The sequence below is a fragment of the Vigna umbellata genome, chromosome 4, assembly GCF_029865625.1.
Source record: "Vigna umbellata cultivar VRB3 chromosome 4, Vumbellata_1.0, whole genome shotgun sequence".
Classification (NCBI taxonomy): Eukaryota; Viridiplantae; Streptophyta; class Magnoliopsida; order Fabales; family Fabaceae; genus Vigna; species Vigna umbellata.
In genome coordinates this window covers 27,797,586-27,816,185 of record NC_142168.1, presented here as the reverse complement: position 1 = coordinate 27,816,185, position 18,600 = coordinate 27,797,586, and the positions used below count along the sequence as shown (strand labels likewise).

General features: G+C 30.6%; 2 protein-coding genes across 2 annotated transcripts; both read right to left on the bottom strand.

Annotated features, from left to right (window-relative positions):
* Window positions 1-6,421: 6,421 nt before the first annotated feature.
* Window positions 6,422-9,891, bottom strand: LOC148199745 (putative oxidoreductase At4g09670). The gene is made up of 2 exons (XM_088114555.1): window positions 9,376-9,891; window positions 6,422-7,276 (listed from the first exon to the last, which is right to left on the bottom strand). The coding sequence occupies exons 1-2, from the start codon at window positions 9,841-9,843 to the stop codon at window positions 6,647-6,649; spliced, it is 1,098 nt and encodes a 365-aa protein (XP_087970681.1). The 5' UTR covers window positions 9,844-9,891; the 3' UTR covers window positions 6,422-6,646.
* A 4,223-nt stretch (window positions 9,892-14,114) lies between these two features.
* LOC148199744 (disease resistance protein Roq1-like) lies at window positions 14,115-18,318 on the bottom strand. The gene is given in 7 exon segments (XM_088111955.1): window positions 14,115-14,149; window positions 14,152-14,520; window positions 14,603-15,290; window positions 15,385-16,035; window positions 16,141-16,416; window positions 16,573-17,680; window positions 17,782-18,318. Coding segments are annotated over 7 exon segments (3,660 nt in total). The 5' UTR covers window positions 18,315-18,318.
* Between the last annotated feature and the right edge of the window lie 282 nt (window positions 18,319-18,600).

The window sequence follows — 18,600 nt, the reverse complement described above, 5'->3', positions numbered from 1 at the left end:
TCCTGTTTGACGTGGAATCCACCCAAAATTCTGAGTTTTGAGAAACTCTCTCACTCATACGCACACTTCGTCTTCCTCAGAAAACCACACCTTTCATCTTCTCCAAACTTCTCTCTACGAACCTTCATCTTCCTTCTACCATTACTCACTTCATTCAACTCCAATCAGTTTTCTGAAACCATAGAAACGTTCACGGGGCAGTAAGCTTCGAATTGATCCGAACCTCTTTAGATCCTGTAACTGGTAAGTTCCAAACCATAATCTAATTCTAGAAGTTCTAGGAACACTGTTTCAGTTGCATGCAAAGAATAAAATCTGAGTTTCTGAGTCTCTTTGGTTAAATCTAGTTGAGGAGCGTAAGAAAGAGCTGATTGGGTAGAAATTCATAGTTGGACAGAATCAAGTTACACTGTTAAAAGTTTACTGCTAGACCAGGTAAGGGAAGCTTATATGTTTAATTTATACTGTTTGATTTATGATCTGAGATTCATATAAGAAAAACATGATGTTTGAGTATTTAGAACGTTTACTGATATCTGATATGTATTCTGGTTTGGATGGATCTGTCATGAACTGATACGGCTTATATGAATTTTATTTGATGATGAATTTGATTTAAATGCATGATTGAGTTGATTATGGATAAATGGAGAATGGTTATTGTGTGGTTGGAATGATTTAAATGTTGAAATTTGCATGATGATGGTGTCTGAAGGGAATTAAATCTGGAAATGAAAGTATAAAGTTGAAAAATGGAAATCTGGAAAAATTTCTACTAAGTGTGAAAACTCTGAATTTCTGATCATTCTCTGTTGCTAAATGACGCTCGTCACTGTACGGTCTTAGACCGTTCGGTTTTTGGTTAACATGACTTAGATTGGAATTCATTCATTTGGAATGAATTCTGCTCGAGAACGAGCGTCCCCCAATTGAGTGAATGAGCGTTCGTTTCTGCTCAGTATAGATAAATATTTAAAACTTTATAAATAAGTGACGTTCGGCCTTAAGTCGAGCGTACGTTCTCATTGACGTTCGGCCTCATGTTGAGCGTTCGTCCTTATTGTCGTTCGTCCTTATTGTCGTTCGACCTTATATTGTACGTTCGTTCTACAGAGTGTTCGGTCTTATACTGAAGTGCTCGTTCTAAGTTGAGCTCGGTTTATACCAAGCGTTCGTTCTGATTGTGCTCGGTCATTGACCCAGCGTTCGTTCAAGGAGGGTTCGGTTACTTTTTATATAACTGAACGCTCGTCCTTACCATTGAATTCTGAGCGAACGTAATTGACGTTCGTCCAAATTGTTAATGAACGTTCGTTCTTTGACTGGCAGTGTTGTTTTTTTTTGAAATCAATTATATTGATTGTTTATCTAAACATTTTCTTACGGGTTTTATCCTTTGGATTCTACCTGGATTCTTTACCTTCAAAATATTTCTAAGTATCATCCATATCTTTTAAAGATCAGTATTTTCAAATTATGAAGTGTTGAAATGTATTAAGTGGATAAATGGTTCGTTTCTTTTGTTCAGAAACGAGGATGTAGGAGTACTGTAACGATAGTCTCTATTGATTAAGTGATGAACGTTAATGAATTTAAGAGAGTGGAAAACAGAATGAAAATGTGAATATGAGAACCGTTTAATATGGTCGAACGATGTTGTGAACGAATTATTGGAAATGGATTTTAACGAGCGTTCCAAGGAGGAACGTCTCAGATATGATTGATTATTGAGTTTTGTAAAGTATGACTGTGGGCATGCTAATGCTGGCTTGGTCCATCCTGATATTCCGTGATGCTCATCTTCACGTAGAAGGGAGTAGTCATATGTGGGAATGGCAGGAGGTCTTTCGTATCCCTCACTTAGCAGGGGCGAAGGATTAACCTCGAGTGGCAGCTGTTGAGGGTATCCCAGTTACTACATCACTCGGGTGCAAGGACGCCTGTAGCTACACGGTTCATACAGTCCGGACGGTCTGTCTTTTATATACGTATCTATATGATTGTTAACTGATGAGCTTGTATGTTGTATGCGTGGACTGAAATGTAAATGTATGTGATGATGGTATAAATTAAATATCATAAGCTTACCCTTGCATTTTCCATTGTGTTGTCTACTGTCCATGTATAATCCGTCTTGTAAAAATGCAATGATCATCCGTTGTGGATGTGAGCAGATGGTGGTGCATCCCTTGAGCAAATACTGGAAGAAGAAAATTTGGAGGATGTCAACCTTGTGGACGTTGAAGTAAAATCGGAGCAGTAGGGATTAGTTCTGTAGTAGCAGCATTAGTTAATTTTTCTGTGCTGTATTTGGCAGTCTGTATATAATTCTGCAGATTTGTTCCTGTAGATCTGTTTTGTATTTTGCTGAAATTCTGAACACTGTAAACTCTGCTGTAATTTACTGTACTGTACTGTTTATTTATATTACGTGCTGTTTTCTTTTGGGAGCAGCTGTTATTTATGAAAAGACTGTTTACTGTTACTGTTAATTGTGATAAAATTCTGAATTACAGTGATTACTGTATTTTGGGATGTTACATTAAACATTTGTAATTTTGTATTTTTAAATTTGAATTTAATTATTATTTAAAATAAAATTTATTGTAACAAATAATAAAGCAGTGTTTTTCTTATTTTTAAAGTTGAATTGTCAGTAATTATGTGGAGAAACTTTTGAAATGTTACGTGGTAGTATTAAATAAAAGAGTTGTTCTAAACAACTCAAAGTACCTCTAGATATCTTTCACTATAATATTATTTTTTTCTTTTTTTTTGTCTTTTCATTTAACATAATAAATTGTATGTAAATGGTTTAGAAACTACTATATATTTATTAAATTATAAAAAGACAAAAATATTTTTAAATTGAAGGTAGATAAAATGAAAAATATCTTTAATCTTGTTTGCTCTGGTAGAATAATTGTAATTTTAAGATCATTTTACTTAAATAAAGTTAAAAAAAAATAAAAAATCAATCAATTAAATTTATGGGAATTGATTATAGCTTTTTGGACTAAATATGTGTAATAAAAACATATGACCATTCTGAAGTAGCCTATTCTATAATAAATGTATAATAAAATTACATAAATAAATGTCGGATCATATTTTCGAATAAATGTGTAGTTAATATATTTCTTTCTTAACATGTCTTAAAAACGTCTGAACGTTTTATAATTAATGTTTGATAAAAAGACATGAAAAACATTCTCAACATATTATGTCTGGATCAGGTCAAAAACACTTTCTGAAATATTAATGAGAAAATCTAACACATATGTCTTTATGGGTATCCTCTGCTTTCGGTGAATTTATTCGGTTTGGAAAATGCAACCAAGAATTGACAATGGTATGACATTTAAAAGCTAAGCTAATTTTGATTGGTGGTTCAGTGTTTTTTCGGTTCACCACGTGGTTGGGCACATATAGCTACTGAGGAAAAGTTTTCATCTCATTCTAGAGAATTTTTTACAATTTACAATAGTAGAATATATTATTATAATGTTATTATTATTATCTTGTTTTATTCTTTCTATCCTCTCAACTAATCAAACATGATATATAATTAAATAGTATCAATTCTTTGAATGCTACTATCATAGTTATTTTACATATTAAAGTTATTCTGTATAAAATATAAATAAAAATTAAACTGAAAATGTATTATTTAAATAAAATTATTATATATTTTAAAGTTTAAGTAAAAAAAAAATAATAAGAAACTATTATTTAAAATAAAAATAAATAAAATTAAGTATTGAAAATATATTATTTAAATAAAATTATTATATATTTTAAAGTTTAAGTAAAAATTAATAGGAAACTAATCTTAAAGGAAAAAGAAAAAATCTTTAACTTTTTTCTCTTGATTTTTTTATGAAATAATATCAATATTAAAACTAAACTTTTAAATTAATTTTATAAATATAATTTAAATCCCTTATATAATAGGAATTTGAAGTTCAAAATATAAACAAACCGATGTGGAACTTCAATTTAACATCATGTGTAACTCTAGTCCAAAATGTGTCCCTGGATTAAAGTTTATAAATATAAATTTGAATAAAAATATATTGTAAACTGAAATTTAATAAAAAAAGATATTTTATTATTATGTGATTTGTATTTTTTATTTTTTTCTCGGAAATTGTATGTTAACAAAATGAAAGTTTCAAAGTATTTTTATTTGATTGGTTCTTTGAAAGAATATTAAACAACCGGCTGCAGAGAAAGTAATTGTTTTGAAAGAAAATAATTAAAAAAATGTATTTACATTTTTTATAACTACCAGATTAAAAGTGGATAGTGATTGTTATTAACTTCTGATGATTTCACAATATTTTTTTTTATAATTTAACATCATCGTGTCATTCTAGTATTGGTCTATATTAGTGTTTATGATTATTATTATTGATTTTGGAATAATTTTGAACCAATCACAAAATGTTATCAAAAAATTATTGTCAAAGTATCATTATCCTTAACTTTTACAATAGAAGTAGTTTTATTTAACTTTTACATAATCAAAATAAAAAATATATTTAAAGTAATTTTGATTAATTTTTGTACAACTAAATTAAAATTACATCTACGGTGGCTAAAATGACTGTACATATGCATGGGCCATCAGCTAATTCATTTCAGAGTGGTTTTATCCTACACCTTCAACATTTCATCTGTATCTTCAAAAATTTCACTTTTAACTTTTTGACATCTCAATCTGCACCTTAATAAATATATTTTTTATTTTTTTGTCTTCCTTACTAAAGTCACTTTGCACCACCTTAATAATAATTTAATTTAATTCAAAATTTAAATATTATTTAATATAATTTAATATTTTAATAATTATTAAAATATGATTTATATTATAATAAAAGTTATATTAAAACATAAAAATAAAATAATTAAAATAAAAATAACAATAAAAATAAAAAATAAAAAAAGTGAAATAATAATAATAATATAAAATTTGATTTCATATGTTAGAATATATTAAAATAAATTAAAAAATTATTAAATTTTAAATAGAAACAAAAATTTTAAATATGCTAACGGTTTTGTTTTTTATTTAAAATTTAATAAATATTTAATTTAACTAAAAATTAATAATATTTATTATATTTTTATAATTTAATAATTATTAAAATATAATATATATTTTTATAATAAATTTATTAAAAAAGTAAAAATAAAAATAAAAATAATTAAAATAAAAATAATAAAAATAAAAATAAAAATAGTGTTTAAAATCACATTAAAAATATTTAAATCTATTATATTATATTAAAATATTAAATTAAATTAAATAATTACTAAATTTTAAATAAAAAAAATTAAAATTTGTTAATCGGATAAGGAAATCCGATAATATATTATTCGGACATGGATACCCCACTAAAAATTTTCTCAAAATTTTGTTTTTTATTTAATTTTAATAATTATTTAATTTAATTTAATATTTTAATAAAATTTAATACATTCAAATAAATATATTAAATGTGATTTTAAATATTATTTTTATTTTTATTATTATTTGAATTATTTTTATTTTTTAACAAAACTATTATAAAAATATAAATTATATTTTAATAATTATTAAAATATAAAAGTATAATAAATAATATTATAATTTTCATTTAAATGAAATATTGATTAAATTTTAAACAAAAAACAAAACCGTTAGCATATTTAAATTTTTTTTATTTAAAATTTAATAATTGTTTAATTTATTTTAATATTTTAATATATTTTAACCTATCAAATCAAATTTTATATTATTATTATTATTTCATTTTTCATTTTTATTATTAATATTTTATTTTTATTTTTTAATATAACTATTATTATAATATAAATCATATTTGATAATTATTAAAATATAAAATTATATTAAATAAAATTTAAATTTTAAATTAAATTAAATTATTATTAAGGTGGTAACTTTGGTAAGAAAGAGAAGAAAATAAAAAAATATTTATTAAAATGTCTTTAACATGAAAGAGAAGAAAAAAAATATTTTTATTATAGTTAAAATATATTTTTTGAAAAAGTTAGAGATGTAGATTAAAATATTAAAAGGTTAAAAATAAACTTTTTGGAGGTGCAGGATGATATGTTAAAGGTGTAGGATGAAACACTCGTTTGAGTGAGTGACAACCGCAAGCAATGGAGATTGGATCCAAATATTAATGGACTTCTTTTGGCACCCCATATTTTGGTTTTGCACCATCATAAATGTTAAAATCTCTATCTTTTTTGTACTATTATGTATGCAAATGCATAACAGTTTTATCTACTATTATATGGGGGAAACTATTAACTATAAATAAATTGCTCACAGATAACATAATTCAATTTCAATAATCAGAAGTTGCAATTTGTTAAAAACATTAATTCTCATTTTTGTAGGTATACAGGAAGAAGTTATCTAACTTATTCAAAGTAAAAAATGGAATGAGATTAAACAACACCATCATAAATAATCAGTGAGCAGTTCTTTCATATAGATTTTAAGACGGTTGATAAGAAATATTAATTGCACACCAATGATTTATGAAAAGGTTAATATTATTTAACTCCATTTTTACTGAGATAAAATTAGACAAATGCTGTGAAAAAATTGCTATATATGATTCATCTTTTAACTCACAATTTGAACAGATTGGTAAGCTTTGTGAATGGAGTCTTTGACTGCATCCAACACAAGTTGAGTCTTTCTGGTAAAAACTGGCCAAGTCTTCTGAGGCTTCATTTCACATCTCTTAACCTTCTGAACCAAATCAGCAAACTCCATAACCATGCAAGCTTCTTGAGAAAACTGTGTCTCAACAACATGCTGATTGGGCTTAGGGCACCACATTCCTGGTTGGATGTTGGCATAATCCAACTCTGAGGCCTCCAAAAAGGTGGCATACCCTAAGTTGTCTTCAAAGGGAAGGGGAAAATCATGCAGACGAAGGCACCCTTTTGTTCCCAAAACTGTTACGTCGAAGGTTAGGTGGGATAAGAAGGAACAGTGAAAGGTGGCAGATCTTCCATCTTCCCAATGCATGGAAGAACCACAAGAGATTATGACACCTTCTTCGTTGAGAATGGCTCCTGGGAATGCAACCACTGATTTTGGAAGCTCATAGTCCACAGCCCATAAGATGGCTCTGATGCAATACCAACCACAGTCTCCTAAGGCACCAAGACCATCTAAATCTGCCTTCACGCGAATGCTACTTTTCAGAAATTCAGGACCAGGGTTGTACGTCAGACAACTGTGTATCTGAACAACAACAACACGTGCAAAACACAGTATTAATCACGGACTACTATGATACATGGTAACAACTTTTTTAATAATTTTTTGTCAATAAATTATTAATCACTGTTTTATTGGTTTGTAATCATAAACTATCAAAAAGTTGTAAAAAAATATTTATATTAATTTATTAAATAAAATAAAATAAATTTATAAATAATTAAGTAATAATTTTAAAATAATTAAATTATATTAATTTAAAAAACAAAAACTTAAAACAAAATTTTAATACATTTATAAAAAATATTTTAATTATTATTTAAATAATAATAATATATAAATTAAATTAATAATAATTGTTTCAAGAAGGATGTGGCACATTCGTTGAAGAATTTTTTCTTCAACGGATATTAACATTCGTCGAAGAAAAGAGGTGAGAGAGTAGAATATTTTAAAATATAAAGGATAGTTTTGAAATTTAAAAAAAATATGGTGGTGCAGGAAATAATGTGGGGTGGTGTAGGGAGTAACCCTCTGATGGCCCAAAATGATGTTAAAACTTAAGCTATTGCTTTCTGCACCTCACAATTACTAACAGCACTCCATGGTAACAAAAAAAGACTAAACTATCCTCCGCCATTGTTGCGTTAACTCTTTATAGAATGCATTTCGTAGGGGGTGTTTTAGAAAATTGGTTTGAGAAGGCATTATTACACGTGCTTTAAAAAATATGTCTGAAATATATTTTTCATACATTCTAAAAATTTTATTCTGAAAATTTTATTTTAGAAAATGTTTAAAATATGTAATTTGAAAGTCACTTTTATCATTTTAAAAATTTGAAGAGTGTATGAAAAAATGGTGGAAATGCACGAAGTAAAAAGCTTAAAACTTATAAATGAGACATGTGATTAATCTATTTTAGATACATGTTTATTTTTGGAACCAAACCTACCTTTGCTACCAAGAAAGAAAAAAAGGTATTTTATTTAACAAAATGTGAAAGTGTGGTCACGTGTAAAAATTAGGAAGAAATAGTTAAATATGGAGCATTCTTATCGATCTACTAAAGTTCTATAACATTGTGTCGAGTAAAGTGGTGGCAAACTTTTCACACCAAAAGACAAGTTTAATCGTGTTCAGTTTACTTCGTAAACAAAACCAAAATTAATTAATTAATTAATTAAATAATATGAACCTATACTTACTAGATTTACCTTTCTCTTAACTTCGAGCATCACAATTAAGTGTATTTGTGTTTTTCGTAGAAAGCTAGCTCTACAAAGGACCAACATCTACGCGTGTGTAAAAGTTTTTAGAATAAATAAAAGACGTGAAAGAAAGTATTCAGTGTTTTAAAATGTAGAAAACTTTAAAGAAAGTAAATAAGGAAAGCATAAAATTTCTTCTTTTATTTTAAAGAAATAAAAAGAACATAAAGGATATTCTAAAATTGACAAAATAAAATAGAAAGAGCCTACCATGTATAAAAGTTTTGTTAATATACGGTGAGATTTTTGTGCTAAGCTTTGATAAATATATGCAAACTAATTAAATAAATCCTCAAAATAGAAAAAAAAAAACTTCAAATCCTTTCATCTGACTAGTCCAATTCACAAATCATTTCAATAAACCTTAAAATACCACCAATTACTTCAAAAAAAAAAACAAATAAAAAAGAAAAATGTTATATTTATTAAATTTAGTTATAAAATATCTCATATTATTTAGAAATAAGAAAGATTTATAACATATAAATAAATACAAATATCATCTTATAAACAATTTTATAAAATTAAATTAAATTTATATTTTAATTCTTAACATAAATATCAAAACCATAAAACATAATATATTTTAACAAAATTTATTATTAAATAAATCAATCGTGATATATAAAAATATATACTCGTGGATGAAAGAATATATAATCCCAATTCAAACTATATTCTTCACAACAAAAAGAAACAAAAATGAAGAACACCAAAATAAATAAATAAATATATATATATATATATATATATATATATATATATATATATATATATATATATATATATATATATATATATATATATATATATAATATATAATATAATATGAATTTATTAATATGCACATACCCATTTGAGTTGACCAAAGCGTTGAGCATCAGATAAAGCCTCCTTCATTTTAGCCGTTCGAGGGTGGTGCATCCACATGGTGCCATCCATGAACTGCACCCCATGAGCCTCACAAGCCTCCAGAATCCGGTCAAGCTCCGCCACGCTCATCGCCGCCGGCTTCTCCAGCAGTACATGCTTCCGTCTCTCCGCCGCCTTCACCGCCCATGTCACATGCAAACCTGTCGGAAGAGGAATATAAACGGCATCCACTTCATCATCTTCCAGCACATTCTCGTAATTTCCATAAACCTTAACCGTCTTAGGTAGGTTGTGCTCGGTCGCGAAAGATTCAGCCTTTTCAACCGAACGACTGGCTATGGCATGGAGCTTGGAGTTTGGTGCTTTGTTTATGGCTTTGCATAGCTTGATGGAGATGTTAGCACAGCCAAGAATGCCAAAACGCACTGCATTTTCATCGTCACTCATATTTGTGACACTATAAATTTGGAGATTAGAGTGATTAGTGTGTAGTGATTAGAGATAAACACTATAGTTAACAAGTATTTATCTACCAAAGGAAGATGGTTGTATGTGGTTTTAAAATATAATTAATTTAGCATTATAATTGCTGGTGGGTGGATCCCAAAAAATTATTTAATGTAGCTTATTGACCTATAAAATTATGCTTCATTTTTCTTTTGATAGACATCACATTTTACCCTTTAAGAGAATTTCCATGTCTCCAGAAAGAAAAGGTATCATTTCCTTATTTTATTTATGTCTTTTGTGGATTATTATTTAAATTTTTAGGGCCAATTATTGAAATAAATTAATGATTTTGATTTGGTGGAGATTAAGAAATATAACCATAGTTGACCTTCAAATATTTTTTTCCCACGGGCTGTTTAGGAAAAACAGCTTCTAGAAGGAATAATTTTTTTATTTATTTACTAAAGTGGATGTATTTATTTGACTCTAATGATATTTTAAAATTTGTAGTTTTTTTTTCATTCTCGTTTATCCACTAAAGAAAAAATGAGATATATATAGTAATCTGATCAATTAATTATTACACTAAAAAAATTATATTTAGTAGGGATTATTTTGGGAGGTTATTAAAACTCCCTTAAATAAACATTATCTAAAATAATTATGGATAAATTATTTGCAAGCCAACAAAGGTTTTGATTTCTTTTTAAAGAGATTGGTTACCTTAATAGATTATAATACCTTTTTCTCCATTTTCCTCACTTTCTTTTTTTAAGCATTCCCTTCCAAAATTCTACTTTCTTTTTCTCCAAAATTTGGGTTCTTTCATAAGGATAATGATACTTTGACAACATTTTTTAACAACATTTTGACTCCACTTAGTGTTGCGTTCTGATTGGTTCATGTGAAAAAAATTAAAATAATTTTAAATGACATGGAAATGCAAGGTTTGGAGCTGCAGGAGTTTTCGTTGGTTTCATTTTTCTAAGGGTTTCAAACCTTGCAGATCTCATTTGGGAGAGAGAACTCACGAGAGAGAATGTCCTCACACCCATAAACCTTTCTTGACTACAACTGATCATCCACCGACAAAGGAACGTTCACCGAACTGCTGCCTTTCACCGGAGTTGTGTCCGCCATCGTTCTGCCCGAACGTTCCACCATTTCGAAGCACTGTTCAAGCCGAAACCACCATTGACCCGGTCCGGCCCACCACGGGTTGGTCACTTAGTGAGCCAACCCAACCCCGGCTCATTTATTAGCGAGCCAGAAAAATCCGAACCCGGCCCGACCCACCACGGGTTAGTGGGTAAACATGTTGACTCACTAGCTCACTTAATTACAATTTTTTTAAAATAAAAAAATTACAAACTTTCTATAATTTAAATCTAAACAAATTTCACTCCCAACATGGGTGTTTAATTAATTTTGAAAATAAGGAACTTAAATAATTTTTTCAAGCAAAAACAAAATAATAAACATTTTTTTATAAAATTAAAATTAAATTTTAATAAAATAAAATTTGGTAGGTGGATTGGTGGGCCAACCCGGCCCACCACGGGTTCAACCCGCATGAGTCAGATTTAAATGAGCCGAGTTTAAATGAGCCGGGTTTAAATTTGATCCGCATAAAAAAATATAATTTTTTCAAACCCAACCCGGCTCAAACATGTGGTGGGCCGGGTTGGCCAGCAAGTTGTGACCCATTTTGACAGCTCTACCATGTACATAAAGTTTTCCAACTTCAAATATTGATTATCATTTCCTAACACCTTTAATTTGAACAAGGATTGTCTATGATGAACAAAACATACACCTTAAGTCACAAAATGATGTTGAAAAACAAGAAGTATAACTTCAATACACGTAAGGGAGCATAGTTCAAATAAGTGGGGAATTACGTTATGGGTTATGCGCACCAGGGTAGACTACCCTATACATAAAGCTTTCCAACTTCAAATATTGATTATCATGTCTTAACACCTTTAATTTGAACAAGGATGATCTATCATGAACAAAACATACACCCTAAGTCACAAAATGATGTTCAAAAATAATAAATATAACTTCAATACAGTTAAGGGAGCATAGTTCAAATAAGTGGGGAGTTATGTTATGGGTTCTACACATCAGGGTAGATTGTCCTGTACATAAAGCTTTCCAACTTTATTTTGTGACTTAGGGTGTATGTTTTGTTGATCATATACCATCCTTGTTAAGATTAAAGTTGTCTGGACATGAAACTCACTTTTTAAAGTTTGCACTGTGAATTTAATAAATTTTTATATTTAAAATAAAAAATGTATATCTTAATAAATTAAAAATATTGTTTAATTATTAAGTAAAATAATGGTATAAATATTTCTTTTAGTTGAATTAAATTTCTATTATGACTTACATGAAAAAAAAAGACAAACTTGTGAAATTTTAACAACTTATTTATGATATGTTTAATTAAACACTTTTTATTTATCTTTTAAGAATCAATTTAAATATTTATTCATATTTATGTTAAAATATTTAAGATCCACATGATTATGTAATCAATAAAAGTTTCAAGAATTAAAGGTGTGAACTAGTGAATACAATTTCGAGTTTAAAATTGTAAGAGGAATTTAATATTTTGTTTTGGTCAAAATTAAAGCACTTGAAGGGCATCGTCCTGAAAGGAAGGGAACACCACGAGAGAAAAAGAAATAAAGTAAAAAATTAATTAAATATACATTACATAAACTTTTGTAGTGTTATTTCTATGTGGTACCAAACAGTAGCCAACCAAAGAGGATAATACAAAATGTAGCACCTAAGTATAATGTGCCAAATCTCCCAAACCAAATTCATACTCTCTCACTCAACTTTTCTACAACTACACATTCATTTTTTCTTTTACTTAAAGAAAAGACTATATCACTTAACCTTTGTTATTAATCTTCTGATAATAATAGCGTGAGCTATTTTTCCATGGATAATAAGTATCAATAATAACTAAATTTCAGAAGAGTAACGAGAAATATGTGAAAGAATGAATGAAAAAATAAAGTTTCTCTTGTATTAAATATGAAAAAAACTGAACTTAACTAACCCAATTCAACTATACTAAAAATAAATAAACCGAAAGCGCAAGAACCACTTCTACTTTCAGAAAATACATGTTTTTCCTAGAAGCTCCACATTCTCTCTATCAGTCCTACAAGAATCAATTTGTGCCCCATAAAAGTGAAAGAAAAGCATGATTCACTTCATGCAGAATACCACTTACACAGAAACTGTAGAACTAGTGAGTATTCCAAAAAGATCATTCAGCAAAATTTCAAGTACCTGCCAACCAATACCACGACTCAGCACAACAGGAGGTGGTGTGGCACTTGCTAGATGTGATGCTGCCTTGTATGCCTCAGTTTGACTGAAAAAAAAACTTTTTTTATTTGAGTACATATTTCTGAATCATGCATACAGAAGTACATAATAACCATAATTAAGAACATGACAATAAAAGAATTTTCCAATTCAATCTATAACAATAATATTCCCAGCAAATATGAAAAGGAATTAAAGAACTCACTGTGTCATTCATGTCTGCATTGTATACCTCACCGTATGAACCTATAGAAAGAAAGTATGAACATATATATTAAAAAAATTTCTGAAACAAGTGCAATACTTAAAGCACACTACCAGCCTCCCCAACTATCACATATAAAATGGTACAGCGCATTAAAAAATATAAAATATTAGAGTTAATAAAGCTTGAGTGCTTGGATAGTGAAAGAGGACAAGAGATGCTCAGTATTGATCATGGTGTACTTGAGAATAAGAAAAAGACTTCTGCTGTAGGGGAGGTAGAGAACCATAGTCCTTTGTTTGAGGGGAGGATATTGGATACAAACAAAGTCTCACATCAGATAAAATAAGAGATGGACATAAGTTTATATACACATAACATACCTTCATTGATAAGAGGCCTTTTGTAGTGACCAAAAACAAACAATATCTGTGTTTCAGTTTTACCGAACATTAACCACCTTTCAATTTTTCAACACACTGAAACTTTCCAAATAAAATTTGAGAACGGGTTGAAAACAAAAAAACTACTGAATCAAGTGTATCATCATCATACCTGTACCATAAGCATTTCGATATTCCATATTGTCAAAATAACATCTTTATTATACTTAGATACATCCAAAACTCACATCAAACCTTAAAATTTTAGATTCTGAAAAATTGGAAAAATATTATTTTCATCCATCACATGCTACATAGAAATTCTATTTCAATTGTTGTACCTCTGATCAATCTGCAAAAATATAGCTTTAATGTCTGAGATGTTAGCTTTAATGGAAGAGTTGTTAGCTTCAATGGCAGAGATGTCGGCTTTAATAGCACTGAATTTCTCTCCTAATTCTTCTTTCATTTTCTTAATCCTGGTCAGCCTTTGGTGTATCTGGTTTTCCAAAACCATAGTATTTCTGAACTGATTCTGAGTTTCCAAACCTGCTTCTACTTCATCAACTTTAGGTGATTGGGATGCTGTTGACTCAATTTTCATACTTACTTGAGCTGTGAACTCACTTGAAACTTCCGATATCAGTTGTGCCATTTCTCTTTTGGCCTCAGCATTTTGCGTCTCTGCAGAACTTGGAGCTAATATTGGTTGATCATCTACAAGTACTCCTTCAGAACCAAAGGATAATATCAATAGAAGCAGAAGTAATTTGATCAAAGAGTAAGAAAGGAAGGACAAAGTACATTTTACCTTGGTTATTGGAGTCAACAGTGGATGCCGATTCTTTTGAATATGAATTGTTGTACTCATAATTCAAAGGTTGTTCACCAATAAGAGATTCTAATGAGGTTGTGAGGTTGAATAAAGCAGAGGATTGTGCTTGTTGTTGTGTATCAGATGCCTCACCAAGCAACACAAGTTTATTTTCCATAGTGCTTGCTTTATTGAGATCATAAGGATCTTCGAATCGAACATCCTCCATGCTACTAAGTGTTCGATTTACATAAACTCCTGTCCTTCTGATTTCTCCCGACTTACCTAAATCACTTTTTGGACGTATCGTCAACAGTATTTTCCCAGGAATCCACTCATTCGTCAGAAGCACTGTCTGAATATCCGTATTCAACGTATGTTGAAAATCATTTCGAGAGTTGAGTATAATTATGTGACTATCCTCAGTTGTCCAACGTATATTACGACAACGGAAACAACAAACACACTTATAAATATTCTTTTCTACTCCAACAACGAACCTAAAGAAGGCAACGAAAGGAGGCTTGACATTATCCCAGACTCCAATAATAGCACACACAGCCAGAGTGGGCAATTCTTTACGAAACCAAAAACTTACAGAGTTTCCCCTGCTAGAGTGGTCAAACAATTCTGGGATTTTCCGACCTGGAAGAACACAGATTCCCATTGCACCACAATCAATGGCCTGTGAAACGGGTCATGTTATATGCATCGTGAGTTTGGAAAAAGAAAGTCATAGCTAGTTAATGGAATCACTCAAAGAAGATAGACACACCCACCTGCCTGAGTTTTAATATCAAAGAGTTGGCTTTAACAGAACAGTTTGCTGCGTAGAACTGATTAATATTCAATGGAAGTCCTCTAATTTCTTGAAGCTTCTTGCAGTTGGTGACGTGCAGAAATTTCAAAGAGTGACATTCTTCAATGCTGGCAGGAAGGATTGTAATGTCTAAGTTTTGTAAATATAATGTTTCTAAATTAGGAAAGAACATTGGCAGGTTTTGAAAGAAATTGGACGATTCATTAATTTCAAGCATTTGGCCTTTCCCCATGGACAATACTTTAATACCCTTAAGATTTTGCATTGATGGTGGCAGATTTCTTATGCCAGTTCCTCCCAAGTCAACGTACTTTAGTTTGTGCATTGGAGCCAATACTTCTGGAAACATGACAAGACTGCTGCAGCCCCGAAAGCACAGATGCTCCAAAGATATCAACTTTATGCGACTTGGACCAATTGTGAGCTTGGTACATCCTTCAGCACAAAACTCTTTAAGATGAAGTAAAGATCCAACTGAATCATGAATCTCAAACAGATTTGTGCATTCACGAACACAAAGTTTTGTCAAATTGGGGAAACCAGAGATGTCAGGTATTCGTCTAATATTCTTACAACCTACGACAATCAAGTGTCTCAAAACCTTTGAATTCTGCAAAATAACAAGTCTACGGTTATTAGTTTGGTTTTTTTGAAGAATCAAGTGTTAATCCAAAACCTAAAATTAATTTTAGATGACGAATAAAATTGTACATGCCTGTAGTGGTTTGTACCATCCAAAGTAACTGTGTGACAAGTTGAGTATGACAAGATTCTTGAAATGAAAATTGCTCGGTAAAGAAGTTGCAGGATATCCACGCCATTCCAGCACTCTCAAACTGTTTGGCAGAGTAGCAGGGCTTCCAAGAAAGCTAACCTTCTTTTCTATAATAAGCATCCGTAAGCTTTTCATTTTTCCAAACTTTGGAGTGCATTGCATTTCTTCTTGGTGTTCTGGCATCTCCAACATCACCGCTTCAATTTTATCATTTTCCTTTCAGGCCAAAAGCAGAAAAGGAGCCATAAAATTTAGAATTCACAAAATGTAAATGCTTTGTTGGCTCTTACTATCGAGAGTTAAGAATCATGAAATGTGTACAGATTCAACTCATGATGTAATACAAGAAACGGAAAGGAATAGGACTCTTACCATGTTTTTCTCCAACACACAAACAACGTCCTCGTAAAACCATATCCTATTCCGTTTGTGAGGCAGAGGTTTTTGTTGTCTAACTATTTCTTTTCCCATACACCGAATCATGTCATGCATTGTCACAGTTTCATGTGGACATTCCCGAATTTTAATGAGAGATTTTTCTTCTAGCACTCTCAGACCAAATTTTGGAGGAAATCCTCTTGCTTCAAGCTTATCTGTAACGTATCCAAGAGAGCATCTTCTAAAGAAGCAAGCTATGTCAAGGAATATTTCTTTCTCATAAGCATCCAAACTATCATAGCTAACTTTAAGAACTTCCTGAACATCTCTATTTGGAATTCTCTCATAAGTTTCTAACGCAGATTCCCATTCATCCAAGGTTTTGCCAAACAAGTTCGAGCCTATCGTTTCCAAAGCCAATGGAAGGCCATTGGCATAATACATTGCACGCTCTGTGACTTCCTTGTAACATGGATCAACTTCTTTGTTTTTGAAAGCATTCCACTTAAACAATTCAAGGGCTTCCATAAAGTTAATTCCACCAACCATGTACTGTTTTTGAACTCCATGAACATCTAACAAATGCTTATCCCTTGTTGTTATGATGATGATGCTACCAGGGCCAAACCAATCAAGTCCTCCAGCAGTTGCATGCAATTGTTCTTTTTTGCTAATATCATCAAGCACAAGGAGGACCTTTTTCCCACAAAGTCTGTGTTGTAGTATTGGAATTCCACGATGCACATCTCCTAGCTTGATATTTCTTTCCCCCACCAACTCAGACAGCATTGTCTCTTGGATATGCACCAGACCATCCTTATCTGATTTTTCCCTTACATTAGCAAGAAAGTGCGAAGCTTCAAATTGATGTGCCATCAAGTTGTACATCGCACGTGAAAGAGTTGATTTTCCTATTCCTCCCATTCCATGAATCCCAAGCATAGTCACTTTCTTATCAAACTCACCACCCATGAGTTTTTGTATCTGTTGCATCCGAACTTTCAAACCAACAGGATAATCAGCAATATGCAAGGGAGGTCGATTAAGCTTAGTGGAGATCTCTTCTGTGATCTTTTTCACTATCTCAGACTCATACTCTTTACTACAATTCATACAAGAGCAATCAAACCACTGTCACATTCATTTTGGCAAATCAGAGAGACTATTGCTATATACTGATAATTTGTAACAGAGATGACTTACCCAGTTTTGAAAGGAAAACCAGCCAAATCGGCAGCATGACGCAAAGCCAGCCTCCATTGTTGAAGCTTCTGAATGTCATCTTTGAATCTTTCACCATGCTTTGCAAATGCTTCTTGGTAACTCCCTGTTTGATGTCGCACTTGTGATGGCTCTACGTCATAAAACACTGGCAAAATCCACATGTTCTGATTTTTGTGGCACTCAATGATATGGAGAAGTTCGTCCAAACAAAATGCTGAGAAAGCATAGTTTTTGGAGAAAACGATGATGGATATCATGGATTCTTGGATTGCCTTGCGAAGAGAAGGTGTGATCTCTTCTCCCTTTCTGAGAGCTTCGTCGTCGATGAAGGTAAAGATTCCTCTTTGACTCAAAGCACTGTAAAGATTACCAGTGAAACCAAAACGTGTATCTGCACCACGAAAACTAAGAAAAACATCATAACTGTATTTTGACATAAAAGAAGCAGAAGAAGGTGCTTGTTTTTGAGCCATAATAACGAAACTCGCAAAATGCTTTGGTTTTTGGTTCATGTCTTCAATCGATCATATAAGGGTGCTTTCAAAAGTCAAAGTCGTTATTTTTAAATTGAATCATCATTTTCAAATCATTTTCCGTTCTTGTTGTTCATACTACTTTCTCTTGGTTTTTCTTTTTTCCCCCACCCAGTATAACTGCTATGGCGTTTTTTTTTTTTTTTTATTTAATTCCCTCTTGGTGCATACATTCCAGGGGAAAAAACAAAATTGTCACCAAAAACACGGCAAAAATTTTAAAATATAAAAGAAGAGAATTGGAAAAACACAAAAAAAAATAGTA

Bases quoted from the DNA above. Each gene is read 5' to 3' on its own strand.
- LOC148199745 (XM_088114555.1), bottom strand. From the start codon at position 9,843: ATGAGTGACGATGAAAATGCAGTGCGTTTTGGCATTCTTGGCTGTGCT. The intron at 7,277-9,375 runs GTATGTGCATAT...GTTGTTGTTCAG, and splicing joins GCTTTGGTCAACTCAAATGG to ATACACAGTTGTCTGACGTA.